Source organism: Lentinus tigrinus, assembly GCF_003813185.1.
Source record: "Lentinus tigrinus ALCF2SS1-7 unplaced genomic scaffold L226scaffold_42, whole genome shotgun sequence".
In the NCBI taxonomy this organism is placed as follows: Eukaryota; Fungi; Basidiomycota; class Agaricomycetes; order Polyporales; family Polyporaceae; genus Lentinus; species Lentinus tigrinus.
Genome location: NW_027137951.1, coordinates 1 through 18,721, shown reverse-complemented (window position 1 = coordinate 18,721; position 18,721 = coordinate 1). Strand labels below are relative to the sequence as shown.

Below are 18,721 nucleotides of genomic sequence, written 5' to 3'. Positions count from 1 at the left end.
TTTTTTGAATTAATCGCGTCGTTTGCGCGCTCGCGTAGTCGGAGTCCGAATGACATTGATTTCGCAAACAGCTGTATGCTAGCCGATTAGCGCTCTAGTCGTACTTATGTTTTCCCCTGCTCCAACTCTTTCTACGCCTCCGCCGCCCTCGCGACCTTCAAGCGAAGTGGCCATGTCAGTAGATGTCGCACTCACGTATATGCTGACTTGCTAGCAGCTCGAATTGAGGGAGTTTTGATTCCGCCCTTGACCGCGCGATTTCAGCCTCGACTTCGACTCGCCTTCGATTCTTTATCGCTCATTTCTCAGCTTTCGCACTTCGCATACGCCCTCGCAAGCTCTACAGTGATCGACAAAGCAGTTTATTACGCTCTCCTCAATGTACAAGCCAGCCCATTCCCTCTCCCTCTCATCTCCCATCCACTCCCTCTCGTTCTCCCTCTCCTACTCGACATACCTCGTACACGCCCGGTCGGACCATCGCACCTTTGGATCTCACTCACGGCAAGTATAGGTCCATCACTGTGTAGCTATTTCTGTCTGTGGCCAAGTCCCCATCGCTGTCTGAGCCGATCTACCGCACAGGACGTCCTCTCTCAACGCTGGCAGCCTAATGACTTCGGAATCCTCCTCGCCTCGTTCTCTCTTTCTTATACGCTCTTCACAGCGAGATCTGTACATTCAAGATGGGCCCGCAATACTAGGCTCACCCAATCGTTCCGTTTGATATGGATTTCGACATCAAGGGCTTCCGCACGAGCATCCTCAACACATGCACAATGACCTTGAAGTAGGTCATACGTACGTTGAGTTCACCCGTCGTTTCCGGCGTTGACGTGGATCTGGGGGCTTGTCACCTCTGCATGCCGAGCTCCCTGTGTCTCTGGCGATGGCACTCAATGATCTGATTGGCACATGGCCAACTTATCCGACGTATTGTACTCGCACATCATCAACGATCGAGGTACAATTTGTCCCCATGAGTTCAGTTACATCGGGTGGAGAGTGCGAGGCACTTGCGCATACAAAGATCATGGTGACATCAAGGCTTCGAGTCCAATGATTGGTGCAGTAATTTCCTCCACTGCAACCGTATTGACTGGAAGCGTGTTCTGTACTGTACAGGACCCTTCGGTAGTTGTCCGATCCGTATGAGACCCACAAAATGCAGATGGCGTGGGCAAGCGGGCGCCGTGCACGAGCGAAACGGATGGAGGGAAAGGGGCGTGGCGTTCGGAAGAGGCACTGCGCTACGCAGGACCATAGGGACGATGGAATCCAAGATGCCGAGCCCAAAGAGATATGCGGACCTGGAGCTAGCTCAAGGTTGACATCCCACGGAAGTCGTTTCGAACGAGCATTGGCCGGCGCGAGCGATCTGTGTCCATTAGAGTCAGTTCGTGGTAGAAAGACAATATGCGAGGGGCAGCTCAAGCCCATGGCAGACCAGAGGCGCGAGAACCCAGACAACTGCATACTTCCACACCCTAAGGTGCCTGACCGAACGACGACGAAGGCTCCCAGCGAACAGCTATTCGTCAGGGGGGCACCAATGCATCTTTCAATCAATGAGGGCATCCCGTCCAAATTAAATAGTGCGCCGAACCGAATCCATCATCTTGTACTTTCATGTATAACGACCCCAGCATCCAACGCTCATACTGCGGGTGGGCCGCACCATAGATGCGCAAACATATCGATCCACGACTGTCGGATCGATGTCACACCAGTAATCAGACAAGATATGGCACACATCCAGACGAGCCTGCTCCTTCGCAGAACATCAAGAAGCCCGTATGGGACCGAAACGAGTACAGACCTGGGTATACGCGCAATTCGGCCCAGCCCTGAGGCCTGAGGTGTCTCCTCAGCATCCGCAAGCGTCCCCCGCCTTCGTCGTGTGAGCGCCGCCGAGAGCCAGAAGGTGATTGCAACCGCGGAGCGCAGAAACGTCCCAGCCGGCATGGGAACGTTTTCCGGTGAGCTCTTATATTTTCATGTTCCAGGTGTGTTCCCTGTTGCAAGGATATGTGTTTCACCAAGCCTACGGCCGTCAGAAAAGACAGAGAACGAAGGGAGGGGATGAGTAAAGACATCAAGGTCGGTGGTTGAGAGCAGAATTTGCCCCTGCCCCGGCTGGCTCCGAGACACTACCTTCCGGCGCTTTCTTGGTTGCGTCCTCTGCTAGCGGCCATCAGCCTCCATCGTCTTGCTGCTGCTAATGGTACATACTGAACTCGTCCAACTAGTATCTTCTCTTCTAGACCTATGTCTTCAAGATCGGTTTCGGTATTCATCATAGGTCACTGGCTTGTTAGGATCAGTATATTCATCTCAACAATATGTTTGCCGAGTCTGTCACGATCCGTGTACTACCGGCATACAAGTGGAGCGGAAAGATGGATCTCTCTTCCGTAATTCAGCTGGAGACCCTGACTATGGCCAGATAAGTCTGCATGTCAAACCTTCGACTGACGTGTTTCGGCACTCCTTACGAAGTCCATCATCTGCAGTCGAAATCAGATGCGCCCATTCACTCAGAACATCGGACGCCACCATCTTGACTTCTTCGATGCCCGGAGACTCGAGAGTGTCCAACACAAATATCTACACCTCCTCAACTTCGACGTGACTCTCCCACCTCCCACCTCCCGACATCATGACCATCGTGTCGCCCACTGTACCTCGTGCAACAGTCAAGAACCCGGCGGAGGACATCATGGGTGGCTTGCTGATTACGATCTTTATTGCTTGCATGTGAGTATGGACAGCGGCTTGAGTGTGTCTGAATGTGTGTCACCCGCTGACACCTCCTGCAGATTGTATGGTATGACGACGCTGCAGACGTTTATTTACTCCCAGAAGTACACAAAGGATGGAACGTCCCTCAAGTTTCTAGTGAGTAGTATTGTCTCTTCGTATCGGAGCTGGAAGTGCTCACATTCTAGGCAGGTATACACTGTATGGTCAGCAGCTACTTCCTCATCGTCACTCGATGTCTCGAAACTCATAGCGCCCAACACATAGGGTATTAGAAACGTTCCATACAGCGTTCTGTATCAAGTTCATCTACGGGTACTTGGTTTCCGGGTTCGGAGATATCCTCAACTTCATTCGGGTTGACTGGTGAGCGTTCTATGCACATTTTGTACTGCACCATTACTGAAGCGAGGACATCATCTAGGGGCGTTGGAGTGGGTGGTTCTTGGTACTGCATGGTTCTTCTCATTGACGGAACATATCTCGCCAGGCCGCTGTAATTTGTAGCGTAAGTTCTCCGCCACTACTCGGCTCCTTCGCAAGCTAATGTCCGTCGCAACAGGTATTGGTTGGCATGTGCGTACAGGGGTAAGGCTTGCGAATGATTCACTCAAGTTCTATGTGATGACTGAGAACTACGACCTCAGCTACTATACGTGGAGAGTTTGGATAGGTGTGTCGAGTCAAGTCAATGTTCCACTCTGGTACTTGGAATTGACGCTGTCGAATTTCCAAGTCAGCGGCAAGGCGGTCATTTGGACATTCATAATCGTACGAGACACATTCGCTTATCAGCGTTAATGACTCACTATCCTTCTCTTCAGGCATTCTTTACTCTGGCCAGAGTAGGTTCGTGTGCCAAGTTGACCCTATGCGTGCGGGGCTCGCTGACGATAAGAGTGCATACAACCTTTAGGATTCGGAATCGGTACGTCTCTCTACCTTGACACCTCAGTATGTTCACAGACTTATCTCCGTCTAGGATCATCAGTGCTTTCCTACACGCTCCCCGATTGGGTCAGACTTCGCAATCTTGCTAACGGAATCGTGCGTTTACTATCATGTACTCATACACATTGCACGACCGACCCCACGTCTAGGCAACGGTCAGCGGAGGCCTTGGCTGCGCAGCTCTGGTCGACCTCCTCGTCGCCATGTCACTCACCTTCTATCTCAAGCGGGGTAGTATGTGGGAAACAGGTAGCTTCCACTAGTGAGTACGCACCGCTCACCGTCCCGCTGTATTAACCAATCGTTGGCGTAGCAAACAATCCACCAGTATGGTCAACAAGATCCTCCTATACACAGTAAATACGGGCGCACTCACAGGGTCAGTTTCAGCTAGTTTCTAGGCAGGTCGTGCCTCGTTTTTCCCCTGACTATCTCTGACTTGACAGGACGGCATCAATGGCATGCGTGATCATGGTAAGCGCTAATCCATGTCAAACCGGGACTCGGATTCAACTGCCAGTCTTACAGTTCGCGTGCAAGAAGGACAGCCTGATTTTCCTCGGATTCTTTGCCATCCAGACCAAACGTACGTCGCTCTACACTCCGCTCTCACCAGGTCGGATTGTTTGACGATTCTGTTCGAAGTATACGCCAACTCATTCCTGGGCTCACTCAACGCCCGCTCGCACATCCGCAGCACACTGGTCAGCAGGACGCATATGTTCTCATCCGGCAGCCGCGGCCTCCAGTTTTCGATACCGACAGGGCCTGTGGTGCGTACGTTGTAACTTCGACGTTCACTAGCTAACTCGGGTATACATGGATCTTACATAGATTGAGGTCACGAGAGAAACTATCACGCATGCCGACGAGGACCGGGAGGACTTCGTAGCTCGGGAGACACAGGACCTCGAGATGAAGGCCGTACAGGACCTGAAAAGCGAGGCGCTGCCCTAGGAGTTGGACGCGTGTACTGAGGAATAGAGGAGGGTACGGCTTCCGCATCACCCCTGTATGGATTGAGAACAAATGTCATACCCATCATCAGGAACTCGCGAGCGTATCGCCGAAGAATAACCCAGAGGTAGCCAACTATGCGACTACTCGGCCGTCGGAAGCTCTCCACCGCTACTACGAAGGACCGGCGATACGTCCCTCCCAAGAAATCTTCCCCATCGTCGGTATACATCCACAAAGATCCCCATCACCACTCAGGCCGGCCCCTCAGCGCTGCAGGGTCACCTAGTCCGAGTCGCGCCCCCAACAACCTTCTCAGCGCAGCGCCGCATCTAACACGTACCGACTGTACCATACTCCCATGGACACCCACAAATCCAGACCGCCGAAACCACAACAGCGCTCTGCGTGGTTGCGCCCGGGGAGAACCGTGGCGGCTGCACCACATGGGAGCTTGTCGGCGGTGTTGCGATGTCCTCCCACTCCGTTATGTGGCCCAAGGTAGCCATACGTCTGATAATGACACCCGAATAGCACGACCCACCCACAAAGATTCGAAGAGCCCGGACGAACGTGATGAGATGGGCGGGGAGCGTCCAACGGGCGCTCCGCTCCGACTAGGCTGACCCCCTGGTTCACGAGGCCGTGCCATGCTTGCCATCAGCTGAGTGGATAGGGTTGAGTAACTAATACTGACCCTCCTGGGAAAACCCACGCTGGGATAAGTCAGAAGCAAATAGAGACCAGGAGTAAACAAAGAAGTGCCTTTGGGCTTCCAATGCACGCCCCTTCTGCTTCTGACAGGGCCTCCAGGTCTTATTTGCGCCAGAATGGACAGCAGTGCATCTGCCTCTCTTCGCCTGCATCCTGTACCTGCACCTGCACCAGCCGAACGCCCCAGCAATGTCCACAGCTACCCGCGAGAGCACGAGCTCCGCGAGCAAGCCCCAGATGGAGGCGTCTGCGTCCATCTACAACAAGTTCGGCCTGAGCATATACGACATCCTCGTCCTCACCATCTCCAACATCTTCGCCTGGCGCTGCCAGACAGGGGATGTCCTCCTCCCTTTCTACAAGCAGCACATCGGCCAGTCCGCCCACCTCGAGATCGGTGTTGGCACCGGGTACTATCCCGCCGCATCCGTGCAGACGCTCGCAAAGACGAAGGTCGTCACCCTACTCGACCTCAACCCAAACACGCTCGTCATGGCGCAGCAGCGTCTCGCGTACGCAGGGTACAAGGGCGAGATAGAGCTCATCGAGCATAACATCTTTCAGCCGCTGCCTACGAACATGGGCGGCAAGTACGAGTCCGTCGCCCTGTTCTACGTCTTCCACTGCCTCCCCGGCTCTCTGCCCAAGAAGGCGACGGATGTGTTCACGGTTATCGCCCCCGTTCTTTCCCCGGGGGCTGTCGTCTACGGAGCGACAATCCTCGGGAGCGGTGTCTCCCACAATTGGCTGGGGACGCGCCTGATGGGGATCTACAACAAGAAGGGCATCTTCGGGAACGTGGCGGACTCCGAGGAGGGGCTAAGGGAGGCTCTGCGGGAGTCGTTCGAACAGTGGGAGGTACGCGTCGTTGGGGTCGTCGGGCTCTTCGAGGCCCGGAAACCCAAGGGTGTGCCAAGTGTGAAGCTGTAATATCGTTCTCGAGTTGTGTCTCGTCGACGTTCTTGCAGCGTCTGGCGGGTTTGAACGTTTGAACTTGTTATTCACCTTCACCTTCTTCCCGTAACGTGCTAGCTAGTGTGGTACCAACAGGCACAAAGCCACGAGCGAAGAAGCCGAGCTAAGAGACAAGGAGACAGCTTGAAGCTTGAAGAACCGCCGTGACGCGCGTTGGGGGCTGACGTCACTGTAGACGCCCAAGAGGTGTACTAGTGCGGCGATTCAGGTTAACTATATACGCTAGCAGGTGGCATAGGTAGTTTTCGACGTCGATCTTGAGCCGAAAGGGTGTGCTCTATGTGTGAGTTGACGAGACTCGAGTGCAGCTCACAAGCTACCACTACAACGGCATTGTCATGCGCGCAATAAATACAGGGGAATTCGCAAGTTCTATATCACAGTAGCGATTGTATGGCTTGCAACTGCACAGGCTTGACCGGCCTAGCACCTCCCAGTGTCACGCAGTACACCAAGCAACAATGGATGCTAATTTCCAGCGTGTCGCTCAATATCTGCATGCAGTGCCTCCATCGAGAGGTCGCCTGTGAGTTGAGACTTGCTCGATATGCCCGTCATCGAGTCCGTCGTAGCAGCCGGGTCGATCTGTGGCACAACCCACTCAGTCTCACCGATGCCTCTAATTCGCCAAGGAGGGAGGGACTTACCGAGTGTTTCACGTGCACACGCGGAGGATACACCATCATGGCCGAGTCTTCCGGAGCCTCAGGCGAGATGCTGAACCCGAAGGGCGAGGTCTCAAGGAAGGGACCAGAACACTTGGCTGCGAGTGACCTTCGCGAGTTTAAGCTGCGGATCAGGATGAGCCCCAGGAGAGTGTTCCGGATAGACGAAATATGCTTACGCCGCCATGAGAGTGTTGGCGTACACTGTATACAAAATCATGGTCAGTTTCACTTCAGGCGGCGCTTCGCAACAAGTCAGAAACTTACTCTTCGTGCCAGGAATACCAATGCCAATGTATATCATGTCGCCGGGACGGATGAATGACTATAAAGATGATAATCAATTCCAACGAAACGCAGCGTTCGAAAGACGAGATACTCACGAAGAATAGGGACAGAAAGTTGAAGATGCTAGTAGCCCGGTCGTTATCAATACACCCTATCATGCATCAAAGGGAGGGCGAATCTTACCCAGTTAGCAGACCTGCCAGCGAATTCCAGGTCAGTACAAGTACCGCAATCGGAGAGGTAGAAGAGGGCAGCCTACCTGTGTTGATGGAATACATGATCATGACTTCGAGCATCGAGTCGGTCCTGCGAGGTGCTGTTCTGAATGGCAGCGAGATCCGAGCCAGAAGAAGAAGCGCACCGCTTGATACCGGTCCGACTACGACGTAGGACATAGATCAGCACAATAGTGAGCAGTATGTCTGCAGTGACGGCCATCGTTGACTGGGTTGAAACGAGCCACTGTTGCGGGGTAAGGAGAGCGCAGCTTCTGGGAAATCAAGCAGACGAACCGTGACGTGTTTGAAGCTCTGGAAAGACCGGGCGATGAAGCTGTAGAAGGACGACTGCTTAAGTTTGATGCGCCTTCTCCACAGTCAGAATGCTGCAGACTTACGCTTCTGCGGTTGCAGCTTGAGGTGTGGTCAGTACTGTCTGCTTGCGCACATTGGGAGCGACTGCGAAACGTACCGCTGGAGAAACCTGTGTATCATGAGACGGCGCCTAGGTCAGTACATTGTGGAAATTTGGACGAGAGCTTGACGACTGACCTAGTTCCAGGATGCAAAGAAATGCCTAACGTGGGCCTGTCAGTACGACTTCGTGTAGAATCAGGAACCGAGCTTACAGCAGCTCCGACAAGTATTCTGTATCGAGGGCCCACTACCATCGCATATTAGCACTGCTACGTGACGAAGTAGAACATACGCACTTATGTACACCCTCCAAGCGAAGAAGCTAAGGTTATGTTGTTATCTTAGCTATAATCATGACTACGTTGGCATCTGAAAGGATCGTACCTCTGGCTTGCGGTCATGACAAGCCCCTGTATGGACAAGTCGGCCTTGTAAGTATGAATCGCCAAGCAAGTTGGGCGATCGACTCACCGAAACAAGAGGCATGGCCTAGATTGAGTCGTAATGTCAGCACGTTCTCCGTTGCATAATCGATGTTCCTGGCTCACTCTAATCGACCTGCTTGAAACTTCAGTCCGCGGCGAATGACCTGATGATAGGCGTGCTCACCAAGTACCACGAAGGAGTTCGCGAGGATTGAAGTAGCTGGTGACGAGGTAGAAGTAACTGAGCGAGACCAGTTAGTAGAACGTTGCTGAGACGGTGGTGAGCAGACGCACCAAGCATGCATGGACATAATCGAGGTCACAGTCTCAAGTATTCTGTGTAGCGTCTGCATCGGAAACCCATCGCCATATAGCACTTCATCTGAGATACTCACAAAACCACGATGACCTGCGAATTGATACATCAGTGAGCTTCGGTGACTCTAAGTCGTATGGCAAACGTACCAGGCCTTTGAGAATTCTCGAGTCCCCAGGATACATGCCGAAGTATCGATATGACTGATGAAGAGTGAGTCCGTACAAACTGTGGCGCGTTCTTCAGCTCTGCACGCCCCGTGGAACCACCTGCCGAGGAGTAGATACTCACATAAGGGCGAGAAATGTCCCAAGCAGGACTGCGCCAAACGTGTTGTCCAATGCTGGCACCTTCGGCAGTAGTGCGAGAGGGTCGAGCGGGGTCATTGTGGCCGTGGTGTTCGGCGGCGCAGCCATGGTAGCTTGTAGACTTCTGGCGGGTGAGTGTGCCACGTGTGAGTAAATATTCGCAGATATACCCCCGAACTCGGACGCACTAACCTGGGAGAGTCAAGACGAGGATATGGGCGGCGTACTCCTCACAACGCTTTATGCTAACGAGGGGTAAAGTTATGATTGTTCATTCGAAACCAGATTCGGTGTCTGTCTGGTGCGCTCGTGGAAGAAGCATGGGTACCGCCGCTCGAGAAGAATCATGTTCTTGATATTGGAAGAAGCTCTGTGATGAACATGTTGGTGAACTTGAAGGCTGTGTGGAACCTTGTACTGCGAATGTGGACGTAGACGCGTTCTTGAAGACAGCTGACCTTCTATGCAGAGCGTGAGCGAGCCGCCTGCTGGCGAGAAGACATGGCATAGCGGATGTAGAGCGTTCCTGTGGTCGAGTCCCATGGTCAGAAGAGGAAGCTTCTTCGGACAATACTCAGCTACTCGAATCCTTTGAGCTGCCAGCTAGCTTCGTCAGTGAGCTGGGCTGTAACGATACGGTGTAGCGGAGCAGCAGGATGGGTGCGACAAAGCCGGATGTGGACGCAGGAGAGATCGAGTCCATGGGTGAGCGGGCTCGTTCGCGCCGTGGCCATCTGCCATTACGCGCCGGCGTGATCGCGTAGGGCCCGATGCCCCATGTTGCTACTCACGAAGGTACACGTCGGTGAGACTGCGAAGTGTATGGTTGGATAAGCCAGCCGGAGCAGACGAGGAGCGCAGCGATCATGGGTGCCAAATGAGGTGGAAGTCTCCCAACCAGTATGGTGACGGCCCGAACGAAGCATAGTATGCCTGGACGGAAATATAAAGCCTGCCCCTGGTCCTTCTTCCTGTGGCACTCAACCGACGTCGCCACAGCTTGAAGCGTGGGGGACGATCTCCCGAGTTATCGATACCAGACGATACCAGAAGCATCATGTTATTGGAACACTACTTCGCAAAAGTCGAAGATGGCGCCGGCAAGATATTCAATTCCGTGATGAGCGTGAGTGAACGAGAGGTAGCCGGAGGTCTCTGAGGGTAATGAAGATGCATGAAATGCGGATAGAGGACGTATTGTGTGTACGAGTACTGGGAATGCGTGATATACATCCATGACAAGGACCATGATGTCATGCGCGGAGACAGCAGAGGGACATTTGGTGGGTCATGGGAGGGCAGAACTCAGCTATGGCGTGGAAGAGTGAGGAGGTGGGGAGCCAGAGGGGTAGTGGCAGTATTTGCCCTCTGAGAGGGCGAGGACACTTGTAACTCCGCAGTGGCCATCTTCATGTTGTACGGGACCTTCTCGTCGACAAGGCAGACGAGGGTGCGACTCCAGACGACAGCCATGTACTCATCCTCGGTCAAATTGAGGTTTGGATCGCCTATGTGGGACGGAAGGTTCTTGCCGGTCTCGAAGACATCCGAGTCGAAGGTTGTGAACCAATAGGTGAAGGCGCATCGACGCGCTGGGAGGACTAACGACGAGCCCTTAGGCGACAAGATCTCCCAGAACGAAAATGGTGATGGCGAAGATGGTGTGATATGTACTTTCTGTGTAGTGTGTGTAAGGCGATGAGGGAGAAACACATCATGAGCGCACGTACCGAGGAGTTGAGACAGTGGTTGCACCTCTGCGAGGACGGCTTATTGCAGGAACCATCGGAATCGGGTTCTGTACAATCAGGAATGAGATGTTCGTCTATGAGAGCGATGGCGTGGAGGGTTCAGCTTGGATGATGGACTTGGGGAGGAAGGACGGGGTCTGCTCTGCGTAAACGACCAAGGGGTCGGGGTGATCGGTGAGGAAGCGATGGTACTTGCGGTTCACGGCGCGCAAGGGGGGGGGGGGGGGGGGGGGGGGGGGGGGGGGGGGGGGGGGGGGGCGCCTCTGGAACGTTGTGGACTGCGGCATATCTCAAGTGATTGTAGATGTGGTGCAGAACGCACCATCCTAGCACTCTGCGGCACGGGCAAAGAACTCCTTAGGTTCTCCCAGTCTTCATAGTCGGCGGAGTGGGTGGCCTTGCCTTGGAAGCGGTAGAAGAGAAGCGTTTGCGGCAGAGGAGCTTTGAAGATATGCCGCGGATAAAGCAAGTCACCAACTGCATGAGCTGTGCAGGTTCGAAGCGCAACGAGGAAGAGCGGGTGGGTTGCATGCGCGATAGCGGGCTGGACGCTGGGCGCCTGCCTCTCGGGTTCGGCCGGCCCCCCTACTATTCAATATTCCAGCCTCGTCTTCTCGCTCTCTCGTACACCATGATCAAGAGGTTGGGCAAGGACCGGCGAAGCCAGATGTGGACGCGGAAGCATGTGATGCAGATTGCGCCAGCAGCAGGACGAGTGGGTGGTCTAAGTACCCTCCTCCTTCGGCAACTCAACATTCGGTGAGCGCGCCTTAGCAGAGTCAGAGACAGCCTTGCGGGTTGGCCCGGCGTGAAGACGGTCGGCTCGTCCGTCCAGACGCATGCAAAGCACCGCTGGGTAGTCGATGACTCGTCCGCGCTCACCTGAGCGGCTAAGCGTGTCCAAGTTTTCCTCCTCATCCATCGTGCTCGGTGTCCGTCGAGCTCGACAGACCTCTCGCTAGCTCAATATTACTGCTTATTCTACTCTACTATTGCTTTGTCTAATGACCACTGACATTACCACAGGGCTTGCTTGCGTTTGGCCTGGTCCGCATTGAGACGCCTGTCTTGACTGGGTAAGCACGACCTCGCCTGTCGACGCTCAGCGCTTACCGTTCCTCGTAGGTGGCAGTTCCTCTTCCTGGTGAGTGCCTCCCCGACGGAGCGAAGACCGTTCCACTGACGCGATGGCAGATTGAGGCTATCCCGACGATTATCATGGCGTTCATGATCCTGCTCTTCCTCCTTCCTTCCCGTTCTGGAACTCCTTCCTGACCCCGCGCGAGAAGGCGATCGCGGAGGCGCTTTTGAACCGCCACCACCGCCCGCAGTCGCACGGCGACATGACCGTCTGGCAGGGCTTCAAGGCCATCGTGAACGACGTGCACGCGTGGCTGCCCATGATCGTCTACGCCAGCTGTAAGTTCACCTCTCCGCATCGTCTGTGCAACCCATGGCTGAGCAGGCGTCCCATAGTCAACGTCGGCGTCGCGACCATCTCGTACTTCCTGTCCACGGTAGGCGCTCTCCAGTCGCAGCACTGGTATCCCTCGCTGAAACCTCCCGCGGCTGATCAACGAGCTCGGGTTCACGCCGCTCGCCTCGCAAGGCCTCGCCGTCGTGCCTTACGCCGCGGGCTGGTTCATGGTCGTCTTCCAGGCGCTGCACTCAGACCGCACGCGCGACCGCGGGTACCACATCATACTCTCGACGGCGATCTCGTGCATGGGGTACATCGTGCTCGCGGCGCTCGCGACGCGCGGGAACAGCGCGAACACGATTGGCGGGCGGTACTTTGCGCTCTTCCTCGTCGTCGGCGGGAACTACAGCCTGTTCCCGCTCGTGATGAGCTGGGCGGCGAACGGTCACGCCGACGTCGAAGCGCGGCGTCGGGACGACGTTCATCGTGTCGATCACGAACTGCGTGTCGATGTAAGTGCCGCTTGCTGCTCGTGTACCAGGGCAGTGCGCTGACTGATGTTCCTCTGCCTGCAGCGCGTCGCCGCAGATCTACTTCGATGCAGAGGACAACTTCCAGAAGGGTCATTCCATCGCTGCAGGGTGCGTTTATGGGTATTGTCCTATGTAGTTTGTGACTGGCTGACGGGTACCCCGTGCTAGGTGTCTGTTCGCATCGTTCCTGGCTGCCTTCCTCCTCCGGGCGCGTCTTGCGTGCACGAACAGGCGGAACACGGAGATAGTCCGGGCGATGTCCGAGAGTGAGCGAGACGAGACCCTCCACTGTGAGCAGTAGCACGAGCCACAGCACGAACAGCGTCCCCGTCATCACCGACGTGACGACCCTACGCTTATCGCGACCTGCTGCGAGATCCTCCAGCTTCATCCCAACCCCCTCGCTGATGACCACCATCGTGAATCCGCTCCCATTTCCGCGCGTGAGCACCGCGACCTCGCGGTCGTCCTTGCCAATCTCTCGTGTGGCGTACTTCTCGTCCTGCCACTGTCCCAAGCCGCTGCCGACGAGCGCGAGGAGTGTGCCTCCCGCTGTGACCACCAGCACGATCCAGTCCCCGTGAAGCGCCCCCGGGACTGCCGCAATGACGAGCTGCGCCAAGATAACCAGCACGCCGGACCAGTACACCCAGTCGCGCCGTAGGACGCCCGCGACACGCTTGGGGTCTGTCGAAGTGTAGTAGAATGCGATGGTGAGCCCGCGGCCTTCGGACATGCGCATCTCCTTGTCGCGCAGGAGGCGTGCGATCACCCAGCTCGCATTCGTGCGTGCGTACCACGACTTTGCGTTCACAACGCAAATGTCGACGTCCGGTTTGGGCAGGATGCGACCGTCGCCCACCGCAGAGGTGAGCGCGGAGACGGAGTATGTAAAGCGACGGGGCAGAAGGGACCTGAGCCTGTCCCTGCGAGCTGTGCCACTGCGCGCTGGACGATGTCGCCGCCAATCAGCATCAAGAGGATGAGGATGTCGTCGGGACTTTTCCAGGAAGACACCTGGGCGGAGAACGATGGCGCAGTGCTGGCTGCATTGCGGACGGGGTAGACTGGGAAAAGCATTCGGCGCAGGAGAGGTGGTGGCATGAAAATGAGGCGTGTGGTGGTAGGCCGTCTGAACCCCCACCAAGTGAGGACACAATCTTATAAGTATGCGACATGCTGCCTCTGACATGCGTAGCTACCAGAACGCCCATCTCGTACGGTCATAATACGCTCGGAGACGGACTTCACAAGGTCTAACAGTAGCCCACGTATTTCCCGGATAAGACGGTCACTCGGTGAGAACTATCAGCTAAGGACTACTGTGGCCCCGGTAATAGCAGCGCAAAAACCCCGATTGCGGTGGCGCTGTGCCTCGTGCTGACCTCGAGGGATACGTACGTCTTTTCATCCCTGTGCGTCAACTGGTACTCATTTCCCGACTTCCAGCTTGCACTTTTTTCGACTACCCTCCGGTCCCTCCATCCCATCACCCAAGCGACACAACGCATATCGAAATAAGCATGGTATGTGCCCGTGTACCATCATGTTCAGGTGTCGCTAACTTTCCTCGATCAATTCTCTCTGTATCAGCGACTACGCCGACTTCTTGGGTATGCCCCCATACCATGTTCTGCCTCTACTGGTACCACCTGACGGGTTATCAGGCTTGTCAACGATGACGAACGTGCGTTCACGGACGAATATGCATCCGAGGATGGCGAAGAGGGTGAAGCCACGCTCGAGCGTAGGAACCGCTCCTCATTCACGTCCGACGACGACGATTCCACTTCCGAGGCAGACAAATCCCAGCCCGAGGACGACGCCTCCACATCTTCCACGTTGGACGATGCTCCTACTTCGAACGGCGATGGTTCTATGTCTGAGGATGCCAATCTCGTACCCGGATCTACGTGGGTTGTGGAATTGTTCCGCGTCGTCCACGTCGGTACTGCGAGTTATTGTTACACTTCACCCTTCTGGAGGGGCGCGGACCTCAGCAGGATCACATCCCCCGAGAAACTGCAGTGGTGTTATCTGTGGCCCTCAGATACTTATCCCACAGACGTCACCTTCCTCATCGACAGAAACAGTCGTGAATACCGCCTCTATCAGAGTGCCCTTCATGTCCTTCGAAGAGAATTCCCTCAGCCATTTCCCGACGATGCTCACTATGGGACGGTGCTGAAGGAACAGACGGGATACGTGTCACCTATGAAAAAGCACGAGTCCTGGGGCGTCCTGGTGAACCTCCTCGGAGACCGCTACTGCATGCATTTGCCAACGGAGGACATAACGGCGGAGATCCGCGAGACGCTGTCGATGTCTTCGACCCTGGATTTCATTGTCTCAGGCCTGTTCCACATGTTCAGTCTTACTCGCCATTACCGTACGTCGGATCCACCCACCGCTCTAGCAGCTTTACGACGCCATTATCCAAGTCATCACTTCAAGCGGTTTGTCTATGAGGCGATATTCTTCGACCTCATGTACGGGCTGTGGAAGTCGGAGTGTTTGATGAGACGTGCCACGCAGGAGTCCCCAATGCCTTGGTCAGAGACATCTATGCAAGAGTCATCCGAGTCGAGACCGACATCTTCTGGACCTCTATGTCAGTAACGTCGTTCATTGTAGCCCGATATGCGGACTCGCTTACTCAGCTTCTTGTAGATTCCCCCCTTTTACCATCGTTCACTATGCCATCAGTCGAAGCTTGGGAAGCCTGGGACGCTGAAGACGCACTCAATCGTCGGTGGGCGCAGATGGAGAACCTCTCCTGCACCTATGGCTTTCCTCCCGATATACCCTGGTTCGGTGCTCCTCACGATGGCTATCCTCTTGCTTCGACCATCTCCAGCTATGTCAGGTATCGCCGATGTGGTTCTGCATATGGTCATGGTTTGAAAGAAGACTTCGCCCTATGGCTAAGCGCCCAGACCTTTGGCGTCCTCGAGATCATCACAGGCATCCATATCCCAGAAGCGTCCTTACTAGTGCACACAGGAGGATCACAGGTGCTATCGGGTACCCGTCTTCTGTGGTTCATGTGCCTCTCCACCCACAAATCCGCCGTTAACCCTGACCACGCTGTGGTAGAGCATGCCACTGGGAACATGGCGAAGGCTCTCCGTCAGGCACTTATGGCACTTGTGGAGGAAGGGACTTCAATGAGTAGCCTTATCTTGCGTTCATTAGCCGACATTGTTCACCAGCCGGTGATAGGGTAGCTGCGTCTCTGAAGGGAAAATCCCAACAAAAACCACAACAAAACTGAAAGGTTACGAGTTGGATAGTCGATTCCCGGGTCGAAGCTGGGTGACCGTGGTCGCACGAGTAGGGCCTATCTGCGAAGTCGAGGAAGAGGCGGCGCGAAGCTGCGAAGCCGTGGACGAACTGCGAGGGGAAGGTGTGTGGACACGTCGAGGCGAAGGCTCACGGTCGAGGCGGGGTGTTTCGGAATGGACTCGGAAATGGCGCAATCCGGGGAGCGCGCTTCGGCGTATCGGGCGAAGCAGTAAGCCGGTGGGGCGTTGGGGAAGTAAACTCGCTCGCGGGAGGGCGCGGCGAAGGAAGAAGGGGACGAGGAAGGGAGTGTATAAGTGGCGGACGAGGGAGGAGAGGGACTAAACTGGTGCACTCTCGGTGAGTGGTCGGATTCTCGTGCTCGATAGCACAGGAGCTACTTCGCTCCTAGACTGGCGGTCTTCTCTTCGCTGGTGCGGGATACTTGCTTCGAAACACGGCGGCGACTCGATAGTCGGGATTAGCGAACTCAGGCCCCTCGTGGGCTACTCTCTTGCGAAGCGAGCGAACTCTTGCTCGGTCGACACTACGGCGAGTCGACTGCTGAACTTACGGCCTCCCAGCGAAGGCTAACCGGCGCCAAAGTCGAGATGGTGACGGAGAGGGGGAGAGATTCTCTGATTAGCGCTGACACAGCGAAGTCATTACAAAGAGTGTTGGGTAAGAAGATAGATAAGTATAGTAGTAGCCTGCTCCCACGACTGGGGAACGCATCGAAGGCGAAACGAGGGCGAAGCGTGGTCGAAGCTGCATGGATGGGTTCGACTACGGGCGCAGAAAGCTCGGTGACTCATCATCCCCTCCCCACTGAAATCTGGACTGTCCTCAGTCCTCGACGCATGCTGTTGATGGGGGCGATAATCGATAGGACCGTGATGGAGCAAGATCGAAAGGAGGGGGGGGGGGTCGCGCGAATATAAACGCGACCGGCTCGCTTTGCTCGCCCTGTCGCCTCCGTTCTAAATGTCTGCGCGCCCTCCCCCTATAGTTCGCCTTATGCCCGACCTCCACCAAGACATCGACCGCCTCGTCGCCGAGCTGATTCCCCAGGCCACCACGCAGCTTGTCGAGGCGGTCAATGAATTAGAGGCCTTGTGTAGCGACGTCGCGACTGACAATGGCTATGTGGCTTCGGGATACGCCAAGGTTGGGGACTGTGCAGTGAGTTCGCGTAGCGGCCCAATAGTAGCGTCCTAGCTGACCGGTCGTAGGCGACCCTACTCGCTTTCTCCATGGGGCACGGAACCTCAGCGATGATGGCTACCCTCCGTGAACAGTCGAACCGTAGCCTCGACATCCTCAAGGAGTGGCCCCACGACGGCGAACGCTTCGCATCGGAGCTCGCCGCGCGCATCGACCGTTTCCGCCGTGAGTTCGAACGACGAGCCCTGCAGGCGCATGCGGCTCGCCAACGCGCGGACCTATCGCTTCTGACTCGCATTTCTCGGGTCGCCAACGAAGCCGCCATCGTCGACGTCGATCTTCTCCTGCGTATCCGGGGGCTCATCTACGAAGTCGAGGATGCCATGGACAAAGTCGACGCCGAGATCCAATCGACTCTAGAGGCCCCGGGGGGGCGCACCTACGTCCTTCCTCGCCGGGACGGTTGAGGGTTCGCGATTGCTTCGCTTCCAGATCGGCAGCTTCGCTCCTTCGACGTCCCAGTCATGAAGGTCGTGGCGGTGCCGAGCGCGGGTGGGATAGAGGCCAGTAACGGAGCGCTGAAAGAGGTGGCTAGAGTAGGAAGGGGGATGTCTAGGTTGCGCCAATAGAGTTCGGCATTTGTTGAGATAGAAGCCGCCTGCCAGGGCCGGGTCTTGATCGCCGTAGAGAAGCTGATGCATGCGGTCCCGGGCGACTCTGATAATCTTAAACTGTGCAGGAAGGTGAGTCTTGGTCTCCCTCGCCTTCCCTTCCCCCTTCTTCTTGCTTTCCTCCACTCTCTGCTCGCCCCCTGCTCCTCGATGTCTTCCTCCGCCACCAAGCCCCTTCCGACTGGGAGCTCGCCTCCGTCCGACCCCTTGGTTCGCGCCGCCAACTTGCTGTCGACCGCTCCGCCGGTTTCGCCCTCCCATCCGGCCGCTGAGGATCGCGACGCCGAGGGAGACGCGGTCCTGTCTGATGCTCTTCCCCCCGACCCCGTCGAGCTGGACGACTTCGTCGCGGCGTTCCTCCTCGAGATGCACCCGCTGGACGACCAGGCGTATCAGGCGCGAGCGCGCAGTTTCTTGTCAATCCTGGTACGCTTCGCAGCTTCGCCGGTTTGTATGCTCGCCTTGCTGACACCTTCCCCAGCGCGAAGAGAACGGGCGCAAACCCTGCCCTGACGTCGCCTTCTTCGATCTCTACGCCCACTTCGCCTCTGCGGCGTCCTCGCGCACCGCCACCGACTTTTTCTTCGACTACCTGGAGGTCTCGCGTGCGGTAAGACTCGAAGGCCTGCGAAGCGAGCTTGAGAGCGCCACGATGCAAGTCGACTTGGAAACCCAGATGTGCCAGCGGCTCTCTGCGGAGTACGGCGCTGGTGTCCTCTCCGCTCGGGACTTCGCGGCGATGATGGCGAAGTACCGCGGGTCGCTCGTCCGCTGCGAGGCCGAGGTGAAGGACCTCACCGCGCTCTTACCTCGCGCGGAGCTCACCGGTAAGTGCTCTACTTCGCCTCGCCCTGCCGATCATCGCCTTGCTCACTGACTTGTCCTAGCCGCCTCTGCTGCCAAGGC

At 55.9% G+C, this 18,721-nt stretch overlaps 6 protein-coding genes across 6 annotated transcripts; 4 read left to right on the top strand and 2 right to left on the bottom strand.

The window, feature by feature from the left end:
• Window positions 1–802: 802 nt before the first annotated feature.
• Window positions 803–2,111, bottom strand: L226DRAFT_261652 (uncharacterized protein). Its single transcript, XM_067673380.1, has 2 exons — window positions 1,820–2,111; window positions 803–1,378 (listed from the first exon to the last, which is right to left on the bottom strand). The coding sequence occupies exons 1-2, from the start codon at window positions 1,963–1,965 to the stop codon at window positions 925–927; spliced, it is 600 nt and encodes a 199-aa protein (XP_067530456.1). The 5' UTR covers window positions 1,966–2,111; the 3' UTR covers window positions 803–924.
• A 283-nt stretch (window positions 2,112–2,394) lies between these two features.
• On the top strand, window positions 2,395–4,762 carry L226DRAFT_539322 (uncharacterized protein). The gene is made up of 19 exons (XM_067681665.1): window positions 2,395–2,450; window positions 2,514–2,757; window positions 2,820–2,898; window positions 2,953–2,966; window positions 3,028–3,126; window positions 3,185–3,194; window positions 3,251–3,268; window positions 3,323–3,348; window positions 3,408–3,433; window positions 3,497–3,531; window positions 3,585–3,609; window positions 3,677–3,688; window positions 3,743–3,807; window positions 3,861–3,973; window positions 4,025–4,090; window positions 4,158–4,185; window positions 4,240–4,297; window positions 4,357–4,484; window positions 4,546–4,762. Exons 2-19 carry the CDS (start codon window positions 2,660–2,662, stop codon window positions 4,666–4,668), a joined length of 1,023 nt encoding a protein of 340 aa, XP_067530455.1. The 5' UTR covers window positions 2,395–2,450; window positions 2,514–2,659; the 3' UTR covers window positions 4,669–4,762.
• Window positions 4,763–5,532: 770 nt separating this feature from the next.
• On the top strand, window positions 5,533–6,342 carry L226DRAFT_539321 (S-adenosyl-L-methionine dependent methyltransferase). Its single transcript, XM_067681664.1, has one exon. The coding sequence runs from the start codon at window positions 5,572–5,574 to the stop codon at window positions 6,310–6,312; it is 741 nt and encodes a 246-aa protein (XP_067530454.1). The 5' UTR covers window positions 5,533–5,571; the 3' UTR covers window positions 6,313–6,342.
• Window positions 6,343–6,588: 246 nt separating this feature from the next.
• Window positions 6,589–9,486, bottom strand: L226DRAFT_261520 (uncharacterized protein). The gene is made up of 23 exons (XM_067673379.1): window positions 9,187–9,486; window positions 8,978–9,118; window positions 8,836–8,914; window positions 8,766–8,779; window positions 8,665–8,706; window positions 8,555–8,611; window positions 8,494–8,503; window positions 8,417–8,434; window positions 8,330–8,355; window positions 8,242–8,267; window positions 8,158–8,192; window positions 8,081–8,105; window positions 8,001–8,012; window positions 7,927–7,942; window positions 7,823–7,862; window positions 7,672–7,772; window positions 7,570–7,616; window positions 7,494–7,506; window positions 7,406–7,433; window positions 7,290–7,347; window positions 7,202–7,226; window positions 7,005–7,146; window positions 6,589–6,942 (listed from the first exon to the last, which is right to left on the bottom strand). The coding sequence occupies exons 2-23, from the start codon at window positions 9,100–9,102 to the stop codon at window positions 6,826–6,828; spliced, it is 1,056 nt and encodes a 351-aa protein (XP_067530453.1). The 5' UTR covers window positions 9,103–9,118; window positions 9,187–9,486; the 3' UTR covers window positions 6,589–6,825.
• A 1,890-nt stretch (window positions 9,487–11,376) lies between these two features.
• Window positions 11,377–15,925, top strand: L226DRAFT_526256 (uncharacterized protein; the record flags this gene model as incomplete). The annotated part of the gene is made up of 14 exons (XM_067679039.1): window positions 11,377–11,460; window positions 11,772–11,821; window positions 11,871–11,889; window positions 12,035–12,164; window positions 12,222–12,262; window positions 12,327–12,677; window positions 12,754–12,806; window positions 12,867–12,988; window positions 13,217–13,341; window positions 13,543–13,567; window positions 14,148–14,224; window positions 14,292–14,311; window positions 14,366–15,309; window positions 15,369–15,925. The coding sequence occupies 14 exons, from the start codon at window positions 11,377–11,379 to the stop codon at window positions 15,923–15,925; spliced, it is 2,598 nt and encodes an 865-aa protein (XP_067530452.1).
• A 1,072-nt stretch (window positions 15,926–16,997) lies between these two features.
• Window positions 16,998–18,642, top strand: L226DRAFT_526255 (uncharacterized protein; the record flags this gene model as incomplete). Its single annotated transcript, XM_067679038.1, has 6 exons — window positions 16,998–17,162; window positions 17,213–17,606; window positions 17,637–17,740; window positions 17,774–17,887; window positions 17,987–18,241; window positions 18,297–18,642. Coding segments are annotated over 6 exons (1,378 nt in total), but the record flags the coding sequence as incomplete, so codon positions are not given.
• Between the last annotated feature and the right edge of the window lie 79 nt (window positions 18,643–18,721).